The 24,314-nt window shown below is 37.5% G+C and overlaps 1 protein-coding gene and 1 long non-coding RNA gene across 2 annotated transcripts; both read left to right on the top strand.

Annotated features, from left to right (window-relative positions):
* Positions 1-11,763: 11,763 nt before the first annotated feature.
* Positions 11,764-12,499, top strand: LOC121416548. Its single transcript, XR_005970198.1, has 2 exons — positions 11,764-12,054; positions 12,469-12,499. It is a non-coding gene; the product is annotated as an uncharacterized LOC121416548 (long non-coding RNA).
* A 1,327-nt stretch (positions 12,500-13,826) lies between these two features.
* On the top strand, positions 13,827-14,754 carry LOC121417599. The gene is made up of 2 exons (XM_041611336.1): positions 13,827-14,038; positions 14,516-14,754. Exons 1-2 carry the CDS (start codon positions 13,858-13,860, stop codon positions 14,752-14,754), a joined length of 420 nt encoding a protein of 139 aa, XP_041467270.1. The 5' UTR covers positions 13,827-13,857.
* The last annotated feature ends 9,560 nt before the right edge of the window (positions 14,755-24,314 follow it).

Raw genomic sequence — 24,314 nt, 5'->3', positions numbered from 1 at the left:
TACGAGTGGATACCATGCACGAACATGGGGTTTCGAAAAGCACCCTAAACACGTAATTTTAATATTCTGAAAATGCACTCCGTAACAAGTATCGGCGTGTGAAACCCTGCCCTTAACAAGTATTGGAAACAAAATGATACCCTTGGCAAATATTCCCTGAAATGAACCCCTAAACAAGTACAGGATTTTTTTTTATTGTTACGGGTCCTTCGGTCGTCGGCTTTATCTTATTTGGTTTAGTACGACCCACCTTCTACACCTCTCACAAATCGGACTCTAAACACGAAGTGTTGGGGCAGAAAGTACATCCTTTATAAAACATTTTGATTGTGTTTTATCATCCCTGCAAATTCGACCCTAAACACGTAGTTTTCCTAGCGAAATAGATACCCTTTTTTCATTATTTTTGTGTTTTTGACACCCTTATCACGTTACGTACGTAACGTGCCCTATCGTGAAAAATACATCCTTTTTACGTGTTTTTTTTTGGTCGCGCATGGTATCCACTCGTCAATGTAAGTGGCCCCCCGGGCTGTTTCTATTACACTCCACATGGTGTACCGTAAACCACATCAGCAATTACACAAATAAACTATGAAAGAGAAGATTCTTTCTTCTGTCAAGCATGTACGAATTTTTTCCCTACAAAACGAGTCCTCGGAACGATTTTAAAATGGGAGAGGGGGGGGGGGGGTGAGACGAAATTCGGTGCTGACCATGCACTCTAAAAACAAATCAGTCAAAAATGACTAGTTAATAGGGTCAGCTAGTTTCTGACTAGAAGAGTCTGAAAAAATCACAATTAGATGGTCATTTTTACTTTTTTGTACACGGTTTTGGAAAAAGTGGAGTGGGGGCGGAGGCCCCCTCAAGCCCCCCCCCCCGGTTCCGCAGCCCTTCAAATTATGGAACCATGTTTATGTGTACACGTATACATGTAATGTAGATGCTGCCTTTAATAAGTGCGCTTTTCGAGATGAGGGCTTCATTTAGACGATATTCTACATATATATTGTCAAAAGAAAATAAACGGTTGGGCAACTTCGACAGGCCACCGTCACGTACACGAACTTATTTTATGAGATATAAAACAATGCCTTCTATGTTTTTTTTTTCTTCAAGAGGAGAACGCAAAGAGGCTTTACTGTGTGTAGTAGAAATGCATCTTTCTTCCGATTGGGCACTAAAATATTTAAATTAACATAGAGTGGAATCAATAAAGGGCTGTGTGGCTGTTCTTCAATGTACCACAGCTCCTCTACGTGTCAATTGTAGAGTATTTTCTCCTCAATCTATTCCAAGATATCAATACAAACAAAAATAATCTTTTAAGAGTTCTAAAGACAATAAACTATTTTTCAATACATAAAACCAAAAAGGGAAAAGGTATCCTAGGCATGCTCTTGTTGGGTTATAGCCTTTACTGTGCTAGAGAACTATTACAAACGGCAGAACAACAATAACAATAATAATGATAATAGTAATAATAATAGTAATATTAATAATAACTATAATAATATCAATAGTGATTAATGTAAATATACGATATTTTTTTTTTATTTAAAGTCGAAATACGGAGAGGGGATGGGGGTAAATTCGGCGGGCTTCCGTGGGCGTAGGCTTAAATAAACAAACTTTCTTCAGGAATCATGTTTTTTTAATGTTTATTGTTTTCATGTTGACTGATGTCTCATACTCATACATCTGTCTTTTTCAAGTCGAATATATTAATAGCTCTATGATTATACATGTCAAACTGGTTTTGTAAAGTGGCGGGAATGCCGGGGGATGCAGTTTTGCCACTTCGGGGTCTCCAAAAGATATATATTTTAATAAAGTTAAAACATGGATTGAGGTAAGATAAATTCGTCATGATTCATGTGCCATCAGAGCTTCATTAAAGCAGTAACCTGCAAAACAATGTTTCCTGTAAATTTTCCAAGAAAAACTAATTAGAAACAAATAAAACAAAATTAATAGTGTTTTACCGATACCGAAATGCATTTTGCCCGTATGTATCATAGATTACGGTGTGGCAGACACACCACCAAAAGCGATACGAGAAGCCTATGGAAGCTATTGTGTTGAGATTGTGTTATCTGGAATGACATACCATTGATCGCTTTATTGTCCGACTCGTGAGTGTGACTGTGACAAAGAGGTTGTTTTGGTCTCGTTTTAGCGCAATATCACGTCATACATTTTGACATATTTGCCCTCTTTCTAAGCAAATTAAGACACTAATACTGTCATGAAGCATATCGATGTTTTTGCTAATATATATCTCTTTCATGTAGAATGTTGACATTGTGTATTAGTTGCTGTTTTGTAAAGAACAGTTCAGGATTCATGAAAAAATACTCTATTTAAAATTATGATTTGCATAATTTATGTAAATTAGGTAATAATAAACAAGGATATCTCAATTATTTTATGACAATTTTCTTCCCTCTCTTACCTTAAGTCTTTATTTCCAATTTTAGGGCAGTTCTGGTTAAATATGTATTCTTAAATACTTGTTTTCACTATATCGACCTAATATGCAAATTTATGCAAATTTCATGCTTATTTGCATAGATACAGCGTGTCTCTTTGGATGAATCTTTTTCTTTTGACTCAAGGAACATTTGTGCCAAGTGGGACATTTGTACTAAAAAATGCAGCGTTCAACCTCTTAACAAGTCTACTAAGAGAGAGAGAGAAAGAGAGAGAGAAAGAGGGTAGGCATGTTCCATTGATGGCTGAGTGATCAGTTCATGCAAAAACTTTTTGATCAGTGAGTATCATTCGTTATGTGTGTAATGCGTCATGCCTAGCAATGAAAGGAAAGCGATATGGCATTAATAATAGTTATCAATGAACCCTGAAACGTACCTGTTTTGCATAAGCATCTGTGTTCTTGCTGCACTATGATAGTAAGCATCTCAAATTAGTCTGTGACATGTTCGGAAAAGTTTTTAAACCCTTTTTTTTACTAAATTGAAGACGAATATAAAGAATAGAACATAACATTTTAAAAAACGGAACATGTTTCGAGGTGTCGCACCTCATCCTCAGCCTGAAAATTATTAACAGAGTCATTGGTATTTATACAGTTAGGACGTCAAGTAAGAATTTCAAGAATGTTGTTACACAGGATTACAAGGTGTGAATTCAAGGTAAATGGAATGAAGTAAAAAAAAAAATACAAGTCTATGGAGTCATCAGATAGGGGTGGGTTAAATTAAATGGATAACATTATTTGGTAATTGTACACCTGTTGGTTTAGTTGAGGTTGTTTCCATTTGATGAAAAACCCTTCTTTTATTTTTAGTTGAAAATCTGTTTGAGCAGTATCGAGAATTTTGAAACAGTGGGTATTGCATTCTAACAAGCATTAGGGTGACGATTGCAAGTGTCTCCAGACATGGGAGTTCTTGTCCTTACCCATGTGTTCCTGTACTCGTGTCTTATAATGACGCTTGGTTTGACCAATATAGCGAGCTTTACATCTCGCACATGTAAATTGATGTATGTCACGAGCACGAAGCTCCTGGGGAATGGAGTCTTTCACAGAAGGTAAAGAACTGAGCTTGAAAGATGAGAAAGAAGGAGTAATATGAAGATCTTGGCAATATTGTTTAACCATAATGTTGATTCTCTTTTCAAGCTCCTTTGATGCTTTACCAATATATGGTAACTTGAAAAATCTTGTAGTCTTTTTCTCCTGATCATTGTTTGGGTTTTGGATGTTTTGAAAGTATTGGTTTAATGACCTTTCGATCAACCAACCTGGGTACATGTTTCTGTTCAACACCTTCTTCAAATTCTCGATACAAGTATCAAAGAGATGAGAGTGTCTGCAAATTTTGTAAGCCCCATCTATCAGTGTTCTAATCAAACCGGTTCTGTATTTGTAACAAGTAAAACTGAGAAAATTTGTATACAACCCAGTGTAATTCTTATGAAAGACTGAAGTAGTATAAACATCTGTGCTATTGTTGATTAAAATATCTAAAAAAGGGCAACTGTCCATGTTCTTCCTTTTCAACAGTGAAATTTATATTGGGATGCCTGGAGTTCAAATAGTCATGAAAGGTTTGAACCTCATCTTCATTGTTAAAAATACAAAACACATCGTCTACATATCTGCGATAGAATGGAACATTGGGTCCTTCAAACTCTTCCAACCATTTCTTTTCATGATGACCCATAAATAGGTTTGCCAGTGTAGGGGCAAGAGGAGAGCCCATAGCAACTCCATCAACCTGGTCATACATTTCACCATTGAATAGGAAATGGGTCTGTTTGGTAGCATATTTGAACAATTCAATCAGTTCATCTTTACTAAAACATACATCATTGTTATACTTCAGAATACTATCAGCAGCAAGTTCAATAGTCTCGTCTACAGGAATATTTGTGAATAAACTAGTGACATCAAATGACACTAAAACTTTTCTTGTAGGTTCTTAGTTTTAAGCTCCTTTATAAAAGAAAATGAATCTTGCGTACAGAATTCATCATTTTTTTACTATTTCAAATTTCTTCTCGCACCCTAGAGGGGGGGGGGGTCGCTGCCATTGGACAGAGGTCAGCATCCGCGACAAATAAAACGCAGGAAAGGGGGTGTTTTTCGCGGGTCGGAGCGGAACGCGAATACAGTGTCAAAAACGCCCCAAATTATGAAAAAGCCCCCTAAATCACAAAGGCCTACAACGCGAACAGAGTTGTGATTTTCACCAACCGCGACGTCAAGGCCGTCAGGGTTCGAATCTCCCAATACTAAATCTGTATCAAACTCAGGAAAGAAATATTTTCCCAACATGACAGAGGTTAAACAATGTTTTAAACATTATTTTTTACATGTGGAATAGAATGTAGAATCTTCCATTCAGTATATTGACCTGCGAGTAAATAGTTATATCATTTTCAAATAAATAAATAAATAATAATTTTTGCTCAATGTGTAAAGTTCGTGAGTTAGCATGAATATAATAACAAGAATTTTTTTTATCAGCACAAGATCAAGGACAAAGTTTACTCTTTTAAAGCCTTGATTAGACTGGATTTGAAGTCCCCACCAGGTCATCTCCAACCAACCTATAGAGAAGACAGAATATGGATCGTAAATGAATAGAGGCTTAGAGGGGAAGTTCACCCTGAGGAACAGTTTGCGTTAAAATAGCAGAAAAGATTGTAAAACATTGGTGAATGCTTGAGGATAATACATTAATTATTGAAATACATTTAAAGATTTAAAAAGTTAATAGAATTTCAAGTTTGAGATTTGTGACGTCTTAAACGGGCAGCCGCTCCATATGTTATGTATTATAAAATGCATGAAATCTCGGGGTTTTTTTAGGTTTGTGATGACTTTTTTTTTTATTTGCGTTTAGGAGCGGGTGTGATTAATGTTTTGTGTATTGATATACTCAAGGTACAAGAAAAAACTTTCTATTTTTTGAGAAAATGACATTTCATTGACTTTTTAGCATGTTCCAAAGCTGCTCGCATATGACGTCACAAATCAAATACTTTTTTTTATTCTTTGATGGATTTTTTCAAACCTTAAGCAATATTTTTCATCTTTCTGCTATTTTACAATTAACTTTTTGTCAAGGTTAACTTGACCATTGAGCCCGTGTTCAAAAGCTGCTTCAATAAGTATCCGAAAGTCTCCCAGGACAAAATTCTATGAAACCCATTGAACATCCCCTAAATTTTCAATTGCTTTCAAATTGGATTCAATTGGTATCAACGGGTCTCAATAGGTCCAATGAGTCCGTAATTAGATACCAGTTGAGTTCCTGTTGTAGGGTCAGTTGGTCTCAATTGGGCAAACTGGCCACATTAGAATTCAATGATGGTCCAATTGATGTCTAATTGGACCAATTGGTCCAATAGGTCTTCAATTGGTCCCCAATAGAATTATAATGGGACCCCTTGCAAATGGCCAATTGGTTTCAGACTCATTTTAATTGGACCCACTGGGCCACTTGGTCCCCGAATTAGTTTTATTTGGGACCAAGAGTCGATTTGGTCCAACTGGGACAAACAGTCAATTGGTTTCAAAATTAAGGGGACAACGTAACCAATTGGTTTGAATGGGGATCATGACTTTATGATCAGTTTATTTCCATAATACATGCATAAATACAATTTATTTTATTGTTTTGCAATTTACTTTTTTTATCATTTACCATTTTCCAGTTAAAACATTAGTTTGAGAAACATGTAAAGAATCAGTAACAAACAATGAAATACCCATAAATGTTGAATGGCTCAATTGCCATAGATTAAAAGTTTATTAGTAGAACACTAACCATAACCAAACCACACTAAATAAGGTACATGTGTACACATGCTTTAAACAAATGCTCAAAAAACTCATATAAATTTACATAATGACATACCTGTAATCTTGGCAGTAGTAAGTCAAAAGTCAACATCGATGCAATCGATGGGTTAGGTTCACCATGGGTTCACATAGTTACAGCTAACGACAGAGTTCTGGCTTCTGGGGATAGGCCTGCTGGTAAGAGTACTACCCCGGGGTACTGCCATCATTCAGTCACATCATGAAAACAATACATTGAATCAAGACCGAGTAATGATGATTTTGATGTAAGAAAATTTGTAGCCTCTTATCGTGACACGAGTATCGTGACAAGAATAGCATTGAAGTTTGAGGAAAGTCCTTGACACAGCTCGGCCCTTTCTGCTCTGGGATTCGCGTTTCTTGTGCTTTTGCGTATGGTTATGGGCGTGTACATAAGGGGTATTCCCCGTTACGTGTAAAATGCAGTCGCCGTACGTGAATTCTAAGTTACGATCTCCAAGTTCTTGGCGTTCTAAAGTTGTCTCGTTTGACTACTCGCTCTCTATAAAATCATTAAAATTAAGTTGTTATTGTGGTTGGTGGCGTCAGAATTGGCTGCTTTGGGGACTCAACTTCGCGGGTGTAATTCTACGAAAGTAAAAATATACTCTAAAGTTTGTATAGATTAGAACTGCACCAAACTATAGCCCTGAGTCTGACGCCATTCGGGCCGCGCGCAGTAAGCACCAACCAAAATAACATGAAACTTTTTATTTGTCCCTAATTTACATAACACACATTAATATAATGATATCATCAGTGACCAATCAGCGACGAATGTATCATCATAGACACTGACTGTGTATCCTCATTACTTATGATTTATACACATCCATGTACTAGGCTACGTGTAAATGTATGTATATCAGTGCATGACTACACTTTGAGTGCAACGAGTGGGGCAAATGTTGAACTATTACGTCCAACTTGAATGCTGATCGTCTGACTCTGGGAAATGAATGGCATTAGAAAATTGCCGGGAAAATGCATTTGTTGTTGATCAGCGTGCGTATAACAGATAATACAAAGTTCTGTGACCTGAAGTTGTATGCACTCTAAGAATAACAATGCAAAGGGAATTTCAACATTTACACAAATCGTTGCAATTTTTGAACAAATAAAACATTAAAAACAACAATGCAATGTCACTGCTATCAAGAATTTCTTTCGTTTCCTTCCATATAATACACATCTGTGAATGGTTTTATAACGATAAGTAAAAAAAAATGAGCGAATTTATATCAAGATCTCATATTATATATCAAGGGTATCGGCTGGTTTGAGAATGGGGAGGTGCACATCCTAAGGAGAGGATCTATATAGAAATGGTATTTGGGTGCACATCTTAGAGAGGTGGAATAAAGATTTGGAATATAAGATGTTTCTGTTTCTGGTAACTCCCTCAAGAACTCGGCAGGACAACGTATTTGCTGGTAAACGCCAAGCTGGTATTTAACCAATTACCTGGGAACAATCTTACGTCTAGCTTAATCAGTCATAGGCACTGGCCTTATCGACGACAGATATTGCTCTCGGGCTTTTTGTGTGGGTTCGAACTCACAACCTTGCGATTATGAGTCCAATGCTCTAACCACTGGCCCACATGACCTCTCTAGAAAGCAGAAGTGCTACAAATTTCTTTGTTGCTTGCCAGGGTCGGAACTCCTCTGCCTCAATGGGAGGGTGCACATGCACCCCTGCCTACGCACCGTTGATAACATGCAATGAAACATCTATGTAATTTTACAGCATACACACATCGTAGACCTTAACATTTCCCTTCAAACCACACCCAATACAAACGTACCCCCTGACACACACACAAACACCTTTCACCTTTAAGTATTGGGTTTGACTGTGATGGTTTCTTGTCAATTTGAGTGAGCTGATTCCGAATCTGAATGATGCCACTCGTGTAACCTTGGGAATTTTCTGCAGATTGGCAAAATCCAATATGGCCGCCAAAATATTAAAATTGCCCATGAACATCATGAACTTGCCCACACATTTGCTTTAAAGTACATGCAATTGAGCTGCCGGAGTGAAATACAAAGAAATGATTTTTGACAAAATATTTATTTTCTCGATATTTAAAATGGCCGCCATAATGAGTTTATACAACATTTTGCACTTACTTTACTCTTAAACTTATGCAATTTTAAGAGTCAAATGTAAATTTCTTTCAAAATTATCTGTCCCCAGTAACAATGTATCTAATACATTGGGGCCTTGTCGGCCATTTTGAAAGGCATTTATCACCTTCTCGACCAATATGATATGTATTTAGTTAAAATCACATTCAAGACAATATTTTACTTATACATAACAGTTACGTGCATTTTGGGTTCTCATTCTTGTGAAAATTAGTTTACCTATCCGCTTAATAGTACATAATTTAGTTAGGGCTTGTAGCGGCCATTTTGAAAGTCAACGTCGGAGAGAAAATTATATATTTCATAAAAATCACGTTTTCAAACAATATTGGCATACAGCAGCTTCTTTTTGCCAATATTGGCATACAACAGAATTATTTGGATTCCATAGTCAGGCAAAACCGAATTTTTATGAAATTGTCTGTCCCCATTTCCATTGCAGACTGTGTATGGATTCCAAGCCTCACAGCCATACTCTAGTTGGGGGCGCACTAAGGATGGGTAGGCCCTTGTCTTCACATCTGTTGTACAAGAGGACAGGAGCCGATTACACGAAAGGGTCTTTCCAAGGACTGTCTTTCGTGTCGCCCATCTTTTATGAAACGCTATAAGCGGGGTGTTTCTGAAATTTATGATAAAGAATAAGATTCGTTATCTTGCTTTTAAATCAAATTTTATACAATTTCATGATATATCACATCATTTTATAAACAAATATTTTGTTTATTTTATTGGACGAATGAAATATGTTTGCAAATGATTTATTTAAAATGCGTTTCACATGGCGCATCATAAAAGATGCGAGACACGAAAGACGGTCCTTGCAAAGACCCTTTCGTGCAATCGGCCCCAGAGTCCTACGCAGGAGACCAAAAGTACGACTTGCTTTCTGCCGGACGAGTTGGCAATGTTTGTTCCATCGCAGATCAGAAGAAACGGTATCACCCAAGTACTTGTAGTTGCTAACCATGCTAACACTCGGGATTACACTATTTGTCAGATGATACTCCTGGAAGTTGGGAGTGCATGTGAGTGTAATAGTTGACACTGCACACTTTTTGATGTTGAAGTCCATCATCCATTTTGTAACGCGCAAAGTTCATAAAGAGTAAAAAAATAGCATGTTAATTAAAACGATTTTAATTTTGTGAAAGATTTTGACTTGATATACAGAAGATGTCATTCCCAATAAACTTCCTGAAATTTCTCACTGCACTTTCTGAAGCAATCCTGGGAAAGAGCAAACTTCCAGGAAATTCATTAAGAGTAGAATGGAAGTACTGCATTGATGTAACACTTAAAGCAGAAGTAAGGTTTCTCCTCCTACAAAAACATGCATATTTTACTAACCGCATCGTTTCAGGAAACTTTTTTTTATCATATTTTATTATTTTAAAATATTCAAAACGGTATAAATAATTTTTTCCTTTTAATTGTAACAAGGAAGTTTAATTTTTTCATTCGAACATTTTTCTTTTGTTTGAAAAAAGTATCAAAACATTGCATTTTTTATATAATCAAATGGAGTTAAAAGATTGACAGGCAAAATATTCACCAAGAAAAATTAAGATATTTATAATCGATTACAATGCGATCAGAAATAGCTACAACGGGTGTGATAAATGTTGTGTGTATTGATATACTCAAACTACAATAATAAAAAAATTAGGTTTTCTTAGAAAGTGACATTTCATTGATTTTTTTTTGGACGAACCAAAGCCGCTCGCAAAGGATGTCAAAAATCAAGTACTTTTTTATTCTTTGATGGAATTTTTTCAGACCTTAAGCATACTTTTTTTTACTCTTTTCTGCTGTTTTTACAGTGAACTTTTAGTCAGGTTGAACTTTCCCTTCAAGCCTGCGTTCAGAATCAGCTTTAGTTAGGATATGTAAGTCTGCTGCAATACAATACAAATAGATGTACTAATGTATGGCTTTACAAAAGTAAAGTTATAAGCTCAGTCTCCCTCTCACGTCCTTGGTGGGTGTTTCATAAAGCTGTTCGTAAAGTTACGAACGACTTTATGCACGACTGGAACATGTTCTTAGGTCATAATTCAGTGCATACTGTCATTCGTATCTTACGAACGGCATCATGAAACACCCACCCACCAGGGGGGTGTTTCACAAGGATTTAAGTATGACTTAAGTCACACTTAATGCCGACGCGTACATGATATGCAACGCGCGATCTTATTGAGAGATACGCAGTAGTGCGCGTCCTCATGGCACGATCTGACCAATGTGGTCAAGCCTTTCATACCGTACGCAACTCGGCATTTAAGTGCGACTCTAAGTCATACTTAAATCTTTGTGAAACACCCCCAGGTTTCATTCATATTTACTGCATGGGCATGGCAAAATGTATACCTTTAAGAGTCTACACATCTATTAAATCTAGTAGAAAGGGCTATTATTAAAACTACGACGCACAAAACTCATACACAATTACATAATGGCGTACCTGTAATCTTGGCAATAGTAAGTCAAAACTCAGCATCGATGCAGTCGCGGTTCACTTACAGCTAACGACAGAGTTCTGGCTTCTGGGGGATACTGAGGCTAGCTGTTGAAGTACTATCCAAAAAAATGATGTAACATGACATGGTAATCCATTCTCAGTCATATCATGAAAACAATACATTGGATCAAGATCCAGTAACGATGAATAAGATGCAAGAAAATCTCTAGCCTCTTATTGTAGCAAGAATAGCATTAAAGATTTAGGAAAGTCCTTGACCCAGGTCCTATGCTGCGAGATTCGCGATCGTTTTTGCGTATGATTATGAAATGCAGCCGCCGTGCTTGAATTCCACCGATCTCCAAGTTCTTGGCGTTAAACTGAGTAGTCTCGCTTGACTACTAGCTTGCTCGTCATAAAATCATTAAAATTGAGTTGTTATCTTGGTGGATGGCGTCAGAATTGGCTGCTTTGCTTGCTCAACTACGCGAATGTAATCCTACGAAAGCAAAAATATACTCTAATTGAAATTAGATTTAATTGCACTAACTTAGCCCCGAGTCTGACGCCCATAGGCGGCGGACGCTGGGGTGACAAAGGGGGGGGGGACGTGTCCCCCCCTAAATTTTAGTTGGGGGGACGGTCCCCCCCCCCTAAATTTTTTTTGATTTTTTTTTTGCTTGTCAACTTTTTCTCCTGCGTCCCCCCCCCCCCTAAGTTCACGTGGACCCCCCTAAAAACTTGTGTTGCCCCCTGTCAGAAAACTACCCTTCTTTGTAACCTAATACTTTGTCTTCATTTCAGATATACAGGAGCTGCAATTCGCTTTTCTTTGTAATGCAAATAAGTTGCTAGAGCAGGAGTGTGAGTGGTAGTGAGAGTGACTCTAGGATGGTTGAGCGGATTTGAATGAGTGTGTACAAGTGAATGGGTTGTATGTGAGGGGTTTCTCAGTTTGTCTCACTGCTAATTGAGGAAGCCATTTAGGTGGTCATAGAGGAAAGACTTCTAGCATGTCCATTCCTTATCAGCCATGTTACTGAATTTATTTTGAAGCCAAGCACTACCAAAGCTGAATTGTAAGTTATAAATTGTCTTGTTTTCACACTTATAACGTGATGTGTTATTCTCTGATGAATTTGATATTGAATTTTAAGGATGTTTTAGTATAAAGACTGGAGTTGTATCAGGCATAATGTGTGAAGATAGATCGATGATTGATTAATAATTGCCGCTCAGGATTAATCCTGATTTATAGTGGTCTCGTTACTGCATGTAAATTAGTTAACATTTCATTCAGTAAAACAAGTATTTACCTTAATCTTTAACTTCACTTAGATATTTCTAAATGATGATTTGCTTGTGATTTTATTGTTATTTGATCTAAAGTAATTGTGGGTGTCAAACAGAAATAAACTGTTACAATTGTATTATATAGAGGTAAGGTATTATTTGCATATCGCTATCTATGGAAGTTTGGATTGTAATTACAGGTGGCTCCTCCCTTTGGGGACTAGGACAGAGTATAAAGCCAACTGAAGGGTTGGACAGCGTGTGACAGAACTTCCCCCTCCTGTGTGATGAATTTATAACTTCGTGAATCTCGCAATACTGAGTGAGAGATGATGGCGTCAAGCCTCTGTGTGGTGGGGAACTGTTATGGAATCTTCGTGCTGTACCCATTTGCAACTCGCTAATCTTCAAAAGGAAAGTAAGAACAGTACCATCTGGCTATTACATGTCCGCACTACTTGCTTTGCCTAAAGCAAGGAACATTTACTTCAAAATCTCCGGACCTTGAACTCTAGCCAGCTTCCATAGAAGTCACACACAATTTTATTTAAACGATTTGATTTATGCAAGACTGGTTACTGAACATAATGTCCTGGTTATATATTTGTAGTATTTAATTATATTCTGATTGACATCCAATTTTAAGTAACTGTGATTTCATTAATTGCATCATAAGTACTCTGGTAATAAACGGAGTCTAAACTTAACCTCCTCGACTCTGTACTCTGTTTGTGTCCAAGCATTTTCCTGACATTTTGGTGCCTAGACCCGGGAAATTTAACTCAACAGGAAGTTTTGCTTGGACTAGATATTTGTATTTGTGAATGATCTTTTAATTCATTATCAGTCAATTATGCTATATTTTTATGTAACCTATAATTATTATCATATGAATGTTATCCATGTTTCTTTGACTGTTACGTAAGCTTTGGATCATAGCCACCTCACCTTAATTGAAGGTATTTGATGTAAATAGCTAAAACTAAATGAAATGGAAAAGTGGGCAGAGATTGGAAAAGCAGAAGGCTTAGAAGGTGAGAGCTTATTGCAGTTTGTTAGAGAAAGAGAGTCTGCAGCTAGAGAAGAGCGAGTGCAGTTACTTGAATTGAAAAGAAATGAAATAGCTATTTTGGAACCCAAAACAAAACTCTCTGAATCGAGAATTGAAAATGAGGAAACACTCTCTAAACCAAAAGTAAAAGTGCCTAAACTCCCCATTTTTAATGAGGAAAAGGATGATCTTGATAGCTATCTTCTCAGGTTTGAAAAATATGCCGTGGTGCACGGGTGGCCTAGGGACACCTGGGCATTGAACCTTAGTGCCCTGCTCTCTGGCAAGGCCTTGCAGGTATATGCTAGGTTGCCTGCAAGGAGTTCCCAAGACTATGATCAATTGAGAGAAGCCCTCTTTAAACGTTTTAACTTGACAGAGGAAGGCTTCCGTAAAAAATTCCGCAATGCTAGACCAGAAAAAGATGAAAATTCACACGAATTCATTCTCAGATTAGATAATTTGTTTGATAGATGGTTACAACTTGCAAATATTGGTAATAACTTCTAATCGTCCTTCGACTAGTCAACCTCAGAAGATGAACCAGTCAACCCGCCCTATGGGACCACCGAATCGTCTGCGTCCTCCTAGGACCTGTTACATCTGTAAGAGACCAGGTCATCTTGCTAATGACTGCCGTTTCCGTTCAACACCAGTTCATGCGTCCTTTCTTCAAGAAACTGGAAACGATGTTGAAGAGTTAGCTGATGATGAAACAGGTAACTATCTTAATGATATTTCCCCAGATGCACAATTGGAAGATAATGATCACTCTAACCATGATCCTAATGATAACCTGACACATCCTGAACAGGATGTTGTCGCCTTTTGTGCCTTTCCTGAACAGCTAGAAGAATGCTGTGTTGACTCAGACCGGGTAACACTGAAATGCGGTCACCAAATCCCTATACTATCTGCTGCCTGTGGAGAGAGGAACTCCGAGGACATGCCAGTAGTTGCAGGATTCGTTGGTAAACATCAAGTTAAAGTCCTTAGGGATAGTGGATGTAGCGGAGTTATCATCCGAAGGGGCCTAGTCCACGAGGATCAATTGACCGGTGAGATCAGGGTTTGTGTGTTGATTGATCACACAGTCAGAAAGATGCCAGTAGCACGTGTTCACATTGATACCCCATTTTATAAGGGTGATGTTACTGCTCTATGTGTTAAAAACCCAATTTATGATCTTGTTTTAGGAAACATATCAGGTGTCCGCTGTCCATCAGACCCAGACCCAGAGTGGAAGCCAGACTACTCACCATCAGAGAAAGAGCAACCAAGCACTGATGGAATACTCGACCAGGCTCAAGCTGTTCAGACCCGAGCACAGAAAGCAAGAACTGACAAACCAGCTCAACCTTTGAGAGTACCTCCTCCCATCACCGATGTTGTGAGCAACAGTCTGATTCATCCCTTAGTCGTTGCTTCCAGCTAGCACAAGACAGTGATCCAAAGGTTAGTAAAGATGGATCTGTATCACGGTTTCTTGTGGAAAAGGGGATCCTTTATAGGGAAAACAAAGACCCTAAGACCGATGTAACTGATTTGCAGGTAGTTCTTCCAACATCACTTCGCCAGCAAGTGATGAAGATTGCCCATGAATCACTCCTTGGTGGTCACCAAGGAATCAAGAAGACCTCTGACCGGATATTGAGAAACTTCTATTGGCCGGGTATAATTGGAGATATATCCCGTTTTGTCCAATCTTGTGACATTTGCCAAAGAACCTTCCCGAAAGGAAGAGTTCAGAAAGTTCCCTTGGGTGACATGCCCATCATCGACACGCCATTCAAACGTGTGGCTGTTGACATTGTGGGTCCTATAGAACCAAGGACATCTCGGGGTAATAAGTACATACTTACCTTAGTAGATTTTGCCACCCGGTACCCCGAAGCTATTGCTATGAAAAATATTGAAGCAGTAACCATTGTTGATGCTCTTGTCGATATTTTTTCTCGTATTGGTGTGCCACAGGAAATTCTTAGTGACAGAGGATCTCAGTTTACTTCGGGTTTGTTCGCAGAAGTGACTAAACTGCTGTCGTTGCGCCAACTGTTCACCACTCCTTATCATCCTGCTGGGAACGGTTTGGTGGAAAGATTCAACGGAACCCTGAAGTTGATGCTCCGCCGAATGTGTGCAGAGAAACCAACTGATTGGGATAGATATCTTGGAGCACTGCTGTTCGCCTATCGTGAAGCCCCTCAGGCAAGCTTAGGCTTCTCTCCGTTTGAGTTGATTTATGGCAGGCGGGTCCGTGGGCCTCTAACCCTGCTTAAGGAGCTGTGGACAGGTGAATCCCCACATGATGAGACCCGCAGTACCTACGAATACGTCTTTGATTTGCAGAACAAACTACAAGACACATGTAAGTTAGCCCACGAACACCTGAAGAAGGCAAAAGAGTCACAACAAGCCTACTACAACAAGAAAAGCCGCAATCGCTCCTTTGCTATTGGGGATAAGGTGTTGCTGTTACTCCCTACTGCAAACAACAAGTTACTTCTCCACTGGAAGGGACCATTCCCCGTAGTTGGTCGTCAAGGTCAATGTGATTATAAGATAGACCTCAACGGTCAAATCAAGACCTTTCATGCGAACTTACTTAAAGCCTATCATGAACGAAATGAGGCCGCTGCCATGATAACACAAGACTTTGACATCCCGTTGCCAAACAAGTCGGTCTGTTGTCAAACTCCTGCACTGACTGCAAAAGAGGGGCCTTCCCAAGTACATGTCAATGAGGAGTTGTCAGAAACTCAAAAGACCCAACTTCGTGAAGTCCTTGGAGAATATGCTGACGTTCTCACTGACTTGCCAGGGAAAACCGATGTTATGACACATGACATCCAGCTTACATCGAGCGAGCCTTTTCGGAAGAAGCAGTATCCAATTCCCCATGCCTTACAGACGACAGTGAGGAAAGAAGTGGAAGACATGCTTACCATGGAGATTATTGAGCCGTCCCAGTCACCTTACGCTTCTCCCATTGTGCTAATTGACAAAAAGGATGGTAGTAAACGATTCTGCATCGACTTTCGGACCTTGAATCGGATGACGGTGTTTGATGCAGAGCCACTCCCTGATCCAGAACACATCTTTGCGTCAATATCTCAAGATTGTTATTTCAGCAAGTTGGACCTCACCAAAGGTTATTGGCAGGTACCAGTTGCTGAAAGTGCCAAGCCCTACACTGCATTCCTTACACCAGCTGGCTTGTTCCAATTTAGAATTATGGCCTTTGGCCTCGTCAACGCGCCAGCCACGTTCACCAGGATGATGCGACAGGTACTACAAGGCTTGGAGAAGACCGATAATTTCATTGACGACATATTGATCCATACCAAGACATGGGAGGATCACATCGAGGTTCTCACAGCACTCCTTGAGAGGTTGCGATCGGTTCACCTGACTGCTAAACCGAGCAAGTGCGAAGTTGGTTGTCAATCACTAGAGTTTCTTGGCCATGTAGTGGGTAAAGGGACCTTACGACCTCAGAGTGACAAGCTCCTCAAGATCCAGGATGCCAAGCCTCCTCGCACCAAGAAAGAGCTGCGTTCTTTCCTGGGCTTCGTGGGTTATTACCGCCGATTTATTCCCAACTTTGCGGCAGTGGCATCTCCACTAACTGATCTCACGAAGGCTAAGCTGCCCAATCGCATCGAATGGGGGGATAGCCAGGAAGGCGCTTTCAATGCATTGAAAGCGCATCTCGCCTCTTCGCCAATCCTTCAGTTGCCTAACAGTGATAAGCCATACTTTCTTCGCACGGATGCGTCGAATAACGGTATAGGTGCCGTCCTACTTCAGGAGAATGAAGAGACAAAGGAGAAGTTTCCTGTGAGCTATTCAAGTAAGAAGTTACTGCCTCGTGAGAAATCATACGCCACAGTTGAGAAAGAGGCTCTGGCCATTGTATGGGGAATACAGAAGTATGAACCATACCTGTATGGTAGAGAGTTCGTACTTCAGACTGACCATCAAGCCCTGACGTATCTTCATCGCGCAAAACAGACAAACGCGCGGATCATGCGCTGGGCACTCACTCTTCAGCCCTATCGCTTCAGAGTTGAGAGTCTTAAAAGTTCTCAGAATGTGGGCGCTGACTTCCTAAGTCGAGCTGAGTTCAACGAATAAACCCCTGCATCGCTTGAGTCCATATTTGAAATTGTTCAGAATGTTTAAGAATGTTTTCTCATTCCAAAAAAAATTATGCTTACACAATTTTTTTTTTATCTAAGGAGGGAGGAAATTGTCAGAAAACTACCCTTCTTTGTAACCAAATACTTTTTCTTCATTTCAGATATACAGGAGCTGCAATTCGCTTTTCTTTGTAATGCAAATAAGTTGCTAGAGCAGGAGTGTGAGTGGTAGTGAGAGTGACTCTAGGATGGTTGAGCGGATTTGAATGAGTGTGTACAAGTGAATGGGTTGTATGTGAGGGGTTTCTCAGTTTGTCTCACTGCTAATTGAGGAAGCCATTTAGGTGGTCATAGAGGAAAGACTTCTAGCATGTCCATTCCTTATCAGCCATGTTACTGAATTTATTTTGAAGCCAAGCACTACCAAAGCTGAATTGTAAGTTATAAATTGTCTTGTTTTCACACTTATATAGTGATGTGTTATTCTCTCATGAATTTGATATTGAATTTTAAGGATGTTTTAGTATAAAGACTGGAGTTGTATCAGGCATAATGTGTGAAGATAGATCGATGATTGATTAATAATTGCCGCTCAGGATTAATCCTGATTTATAGTGGTCTCGTTATTGCATGTAAATTAGTTAACATTTCATTCAGTAAAACAAGTATTTACCTTAATCTTTAACTTCACTTAGATATTTCTAAATGATGATTTGCTTGTGATTTTATTGTTATTTGATCTAAAGTAATTGTGGGTGTCAAACAGAAATAAACTGTTACAATTGTATTATATAGAGGTAAGGTATTATTTGCATATCGCTATCTATGGAAGTTTGGATTGTAATTACAGGTGGCTCCTCCCTTTGGGGACTAGGACAGAGTATAAAGCCAACTGAAGGGTTGGACAGCGTGTGACAGAACTTCCCCCTCCTGTGTGATGAATTTATAACTTCGTGAATCTCGCAATACTGAGTGAGAGATGATGGCGTCAAGCCTCTGTGTGGTGGGGAACTGTTATGGAATCTTCGTGCTGTACCCATTTGCAACTCGCTAATCTTCAAAAGGAAAGTAAGAACAGTACCATCTGGCTATTACATGTCCGCACTACTTGCTTTGCCTAAAGCAAGGAACATTTACTTCAAAATCTCCGGACCTTGAACTCTAGCCAGCTTCCATAGAAGTCACACACAATTTTATTTAAACGATTTGATTTATGCAAGACTGGTTACTGAACATAATTTCCTGGTTATATATTTGTAGTATTTAATTATATTCTGATTGACATCCAATTTTAAGTAACTGTGATTTCATTAATTGCATCATGAGTACTCTGATAATAAACGGAGTCTAAACTTAACCTCCTCGACTCTGTACTCTGTTTGTGTCCAAGCATTTTCCTGACACCCCCCCCCCCCTGAAATTTAGGTTGGTGAACTTTTTTTTCTTCTATTTTTTTTGCTTGTCAAAAATTTTTTGGTTAGCACCTCATAAAATTTAGGTTCAAATCCTTTTTGGGGGGCGCTTGTCAAATTTTTTACCTGTGTCCATCCAAAAATTTCAGGTGGACACCCCCTAAATTTTCTGGCTTCCGCTGCCAATGCTGACGCCAATCGGGCCGCGCGCAGTAAGCACCAACCGAAGTAGCATGAAACTTTACATTTGTCCCTAATTTACATAGCGGACATTAATAGAATGATATCATCAATGACCAATCAACGACGAATGTATTACCACAGACACTGACGGTGTATCCTCATCATTTATGATTCATAAACATTCATGTACTAGGCTACGTGTAAATGTGTATATATCAGTGCATGACTCCACTTTGAGCGCAAGGGGCGGGACAAATGATCAAATTTGCATCGAACTTGAATACTGATCGTCTCGCTCTGGAAAATGAATGGCATTAGAAAAATGACAACTTCTTCAGAAGCATACACTTGAAGTTAGAGTTTATCCAGCTCCGTCAACACTCTTATTTTGTGATGGAATTCATTTCACTTTTGTTATGAAATCTTGAAATTTTGTAGTCTCAATTGTACTCTCCCATTTCAAAACCTGGCAACCTTTAATTCATGACAAAGTGCAGGGGTTATACAGATCGACTGATAAATACCCTCATCTTTACTGGTCTCTCCATGCAGGGAAGGGCTGATGAAGATGATTTCGTCACAGCTTTTTTCTTTGAAGTACTCCCTTATAGGCCCAGTATGAAAGTCTGCAAAGATGAACTAGAATAAGTTAAGGTAATACATTTACTTTCTGTATTTTGTTTCTTTATGATATTGAGATGGAGTACAACCATGAGAACAGATGCCACTATTGGTACTACTTTAGCTGTAATACACGCCTCAATGAAGGTTGAAAAATAAGTAATCAGCACTCAATGCCAAGCTCAAAACAATAAAATTGTGTGGGTGATCTTATTATTTCCATTATTGAGATTAAATACCGGTTTCATACAAGTTTCAGTATTTCCAATTTGAGTTTTGCGACTTCAGGTAGTTACTGTTCTGAAAAGTCTAAAATACAGTGGCTACGACCTAGTAGGGTCAGTTACGCTGCTGTTGAATCGAACAGGTGCCATTCTCTTAATCCTAGCTCTCGCTCTCTTTCTCTTTGCTGTTTCCCAATTATTCTCCTGGTAACGCTGATGGTCCCCGTTACGGTACATTCTGGTAAATTACCAAAATGTGGCAGAGTGTTGTTGATCTTCGTGTCTGTGTTTCTAACAACAAGGCTGTCTTGACATCAGAGCATTTATAGGTCAGGCAATAAAGGTGATCGCTGCTGTGGTAAGTAATCTTGGAATAGAATTCGCTTAGATTGTGTTGTGAGCCTATTCATTCATGAAACACATCACACTCATTTAATTGCTTTAAACGCTGTTGCTCCCCTCCTCTTGTCATAAATCGACAGAACAAGGAAATATTACACTGCAAAAGCACCGGTGTTGATTTCACACCAGCAAGGAATCTAGTTATGTCCACACCAGAGAAGTGTAAACCACTTTGGTTTCGGCCTAACACCAATAGGTGTTTATACAACACCAATTAGTATTAAAACAGCATGGGTTTGATTCCAAACTGGTGCTGTTTCAATACTTCTCTGGTGTGGACATATATAGATTCTGGGCTGGTGATAAATCAACACATGAGATTTTGCAATGTACAATATCACAAAAACATGCTATGAACACAGTAATATATTGAGTTGTATAATGCGTTTATATCCCAATGTATAATAGAAGTTTATTATCAAGACACAGAGATCAAACCTTTTCAAAGAATGCAGTACACCAAGTAATATAAAGTACGATGTTGACACTTAACATTATTGTTTTTCATCTCCATTCTCAAGATGTGAGATTATGATAAAATTCCAAATCTTGAGAAAGGTTTTTGTAGACACGTTTAGTCTAATCACGTTGTTGTTGACTTTGTTTGATCCTTAACCCTATATAGCCCGGGGGAGGGGGGGGGGCATTTAGGCCTTACCTCGACATTTTTCGCGATAATTTCTAAATGCAAGAAAATAATACGCTGAAATTTATGACTTTTTTTTCACATCTCCCGCACATTTTGAGACCCTGTTTGCGAAAATCGGGGGTACACTTGCGGAGATATAGCACATATTCGTGACCAATGTCACCGAAAATGACAATTTCCATTGACTTTTGTGTGTACAATGTATGGGTTTTACAAGAAGTGTTGTCAGATGAATGTTTTTTTTTCGTTTTTCCTCACACAACTTTCTTTTCGGCTATCACCAACTATTCTAGATTTAAAAAAACAATAAGAAATAGAGATTTCAAAACAAAGAAATACATAATAAATAAAAAACTAAGAAATACAAGAATTTGGAAACACAGAAGGAAACAAGAATATTATCGAGAAAAATTAGCATATGCGCATAATTACTATCATAATCTAATAATTATACAATTTCAATACAGTTGAGTGAGCTGTCTTTTAGATTACATGATTGGCTATTAACATGCTTGATTACATTGCATTTTCTCAAAAAATGGGGAGAAAACTACAAAAATGAAAATTCCTTGAAAAAACTTGAATATTTGCATAATTAATTAGATAGATAAAAAATGATAATAAATATCACAAATTTGACAACGCATTCTTGTAAAATACATAATGAGACACCCACACACCAAATTTGGTCGCTATCGGTCGATAAATGGCCGAGATCTGAGGGGGGGCTATGCAATTTCAAAATAGCCCGGGCTATATAGGGTTAATGGCTGCTTCACAAATATTCCTACTCCTTTAGCATCATAATTACACTAAGAAAAAAACATGAGTACAATTCTAAACTACTTCAAACAAGTCAAACGAATCGTAAAGTTAAACAAAATAATAATCAGATATAAGCGTCTGACTCACCTCAAACTTGTGTAACATACGCAAAATTATAAAAGATTCTCAAATCAATTTATATGTACTTGAAAACGATATGGAATAGCATTGATATGAAAACATTATTATTATATATATATACAGCTTGTTTAGAAAATACTATCGAACCATCGTCGCAGAAGCTTTGTCACCATCATAATAATAATTTTATGAACATCATAATGCATGATCATTGCATATAAAGCGATCATTTCAGCTGCAGTACACATTTCTACATAGCTTGTCTCTTCAACATCACGAAGCGTATATCGAATACCAATATTATATTTACAAGTAATTTTGAATACGTAGCTGTATTTGATTTTGATTGTTGATCGACTGTCAATTTTATAAAATCAAGGATAACCATGGAAAACATTACGGTATACTTTAATATGAAGTATGAATGATAGAGAGCAAATAAATTGCACGAGACATCCTTTGTTTTGGAAATCCACTCATTGTTTCTTTTGTCAGCTATTCTTGTTCATGCTATATGAACGTTGTATGTCTTGTGACTTGTGTGGATAGTACAGAATAAAGACGCGTTCCAGTGGATGTATATTTCTATGAAATGTTTTCATCACGTTCAAAATGATTTTTTTTCTTGACTTGTTGATATAAAATGACTCAGCAAGTGTGGAATAACCTGAAGATGAAATGAAATAATCTTTGCTTATATCTTTCTGATAGGCTACCACTAGTAAGTCGTAAGAATATTTTATTTGACATTGAAAACGTGAATAACCAAGAGTGTGTGATAACTATTTACAAAAGCAGCATCGAAATATTTAAAAAGAAACAATATAATCTTTTTGTCTAAGATTTGTATGCTCGCTTGTAATTTTAGTCAAGTTCAAGTTCAAGTTTTAATTCTATTTTCCTTTCCATTATCAACATTATAAGCAAATACAAATCAAACATACATTATAAATATAAACAAATACAAATGAAATATGATAATGATTACAAATCAATTACAAGTTCCAAAATATTTGTAAAATAGTTTTAACAGAATCTGATATGGAAATGAGTCACATTGTGAAATTTACCAAAAACTTTTACACGTTAGATGGCCTTCAAATCTAAATTTAATGGAATGATAAATGAAATTGTAGTTAGGTCAAATGAATCAGATATGACTATAACATTAAAGAACATGAATTGTCAACCAGATGGTACCTTTCATAAATTAAACGACAACTTGAAACTTGCAATCTGAACTGAGAAAATCGGAGTGGGTTGTAACATAGGTCGATCGACGTTTAACATCTCAGTAAAAGGCTAATAAGGATTACACAAAACAGGCTATATAAACAATAAAATGTAACAAACGAGATTATAAACACCGAACAAATATATTTAAGTAAATCTGCAAATATCGTAGACTTGAAATTAGTAAATCTTTCATCATACTACCTTACCCAATGAATGAAGTAGGAAGCTAAGATTTGATACAGTATGTATCATAATAACAAATCTGCCTTTTATATAATTATATTTCTATCTTTCATAAAATGGTGTATAATTAAGCAGAAAATAACTATTTTCACTAAGAGATTTCACCAGTATGTTAGCTATGTAAGTATACACGTCATTTACAAGAAAATAATTATTCTTTAATCATTTTACACAAAGCTCCTGCACTCTTTGCACTTAATTTATATATTTTACGTTGCAAAATTTAAGAAAAAAAACATGAAAGAGTCAGAATTTTATCAAATATCACTAGTACTGTACACACACACACAAAAAAAATAAATCACATAATGCATTCTTGCAGGACTTCATGGCCTACATTATGACAAATGACTTAAGACAAAACAATTTAAATAATGCAACATAAATGGTATTTATAGGGTCTAGAAAGTGGTAAGTCAGATTCTGGGATACTAATGCTATACAACTTTCTTAGATTTAGAAAGAGTTACCTAAATTATGAGCTCTGTATCTACTTTAGATGTAATACATTATGACTGGTAAGGTTTTGGTTATACTATTGCAGACACTTCATGATAAAAAGCTGCATGTATACACAGGGGGCATTCAAACTTCCATACATACATTCTGGTAATATTGGTCAATGTATAATACTCATATGGTATGCAATTATTTTCATTTTCTGTCATTTCAAAATTAGTTGTTAATTTTTTTGTTTACTTTATTATTTTATTGTGTTATATCGTTACCAGTAGCAAGTTGTACAAACCACTGATTTCCATTATTACTCTTATAATTATTTTTTTCATGTTATACGCATTGTTAAGCTACATGTATGCTTGTCCCCCTCTGATAAGCCCTCTGCTTTTTAGGGGCTCACAGTTTATGGATAGATGTTTAATTAAATTTTAAAACCTAAACATACATACATATATATATATATATATATAGATAATTTTTTTTATATACACACACACACACACATATATATATATATA

Source organism: Lytechinus variegatus, chromosome 6, assembly GCF_018143015.1.
Source record: "Lytechinus variegatus isolate NC3 chromosome 6, Lvar_3.0, whole genome shotgun sequence".
Lineage (NCBI taxonomy): Eukaryota > Metazoa > Echinodermata > Echinoidea > Temnopleuroida > Toxopneustidae > Lytechinus > Lytechinus variegatus.
The sequence above is the reverse complement of the archived record's forward strand: the minus strand, read 5'-3'. Positions and strand labels throughout refer to the sequence as shown.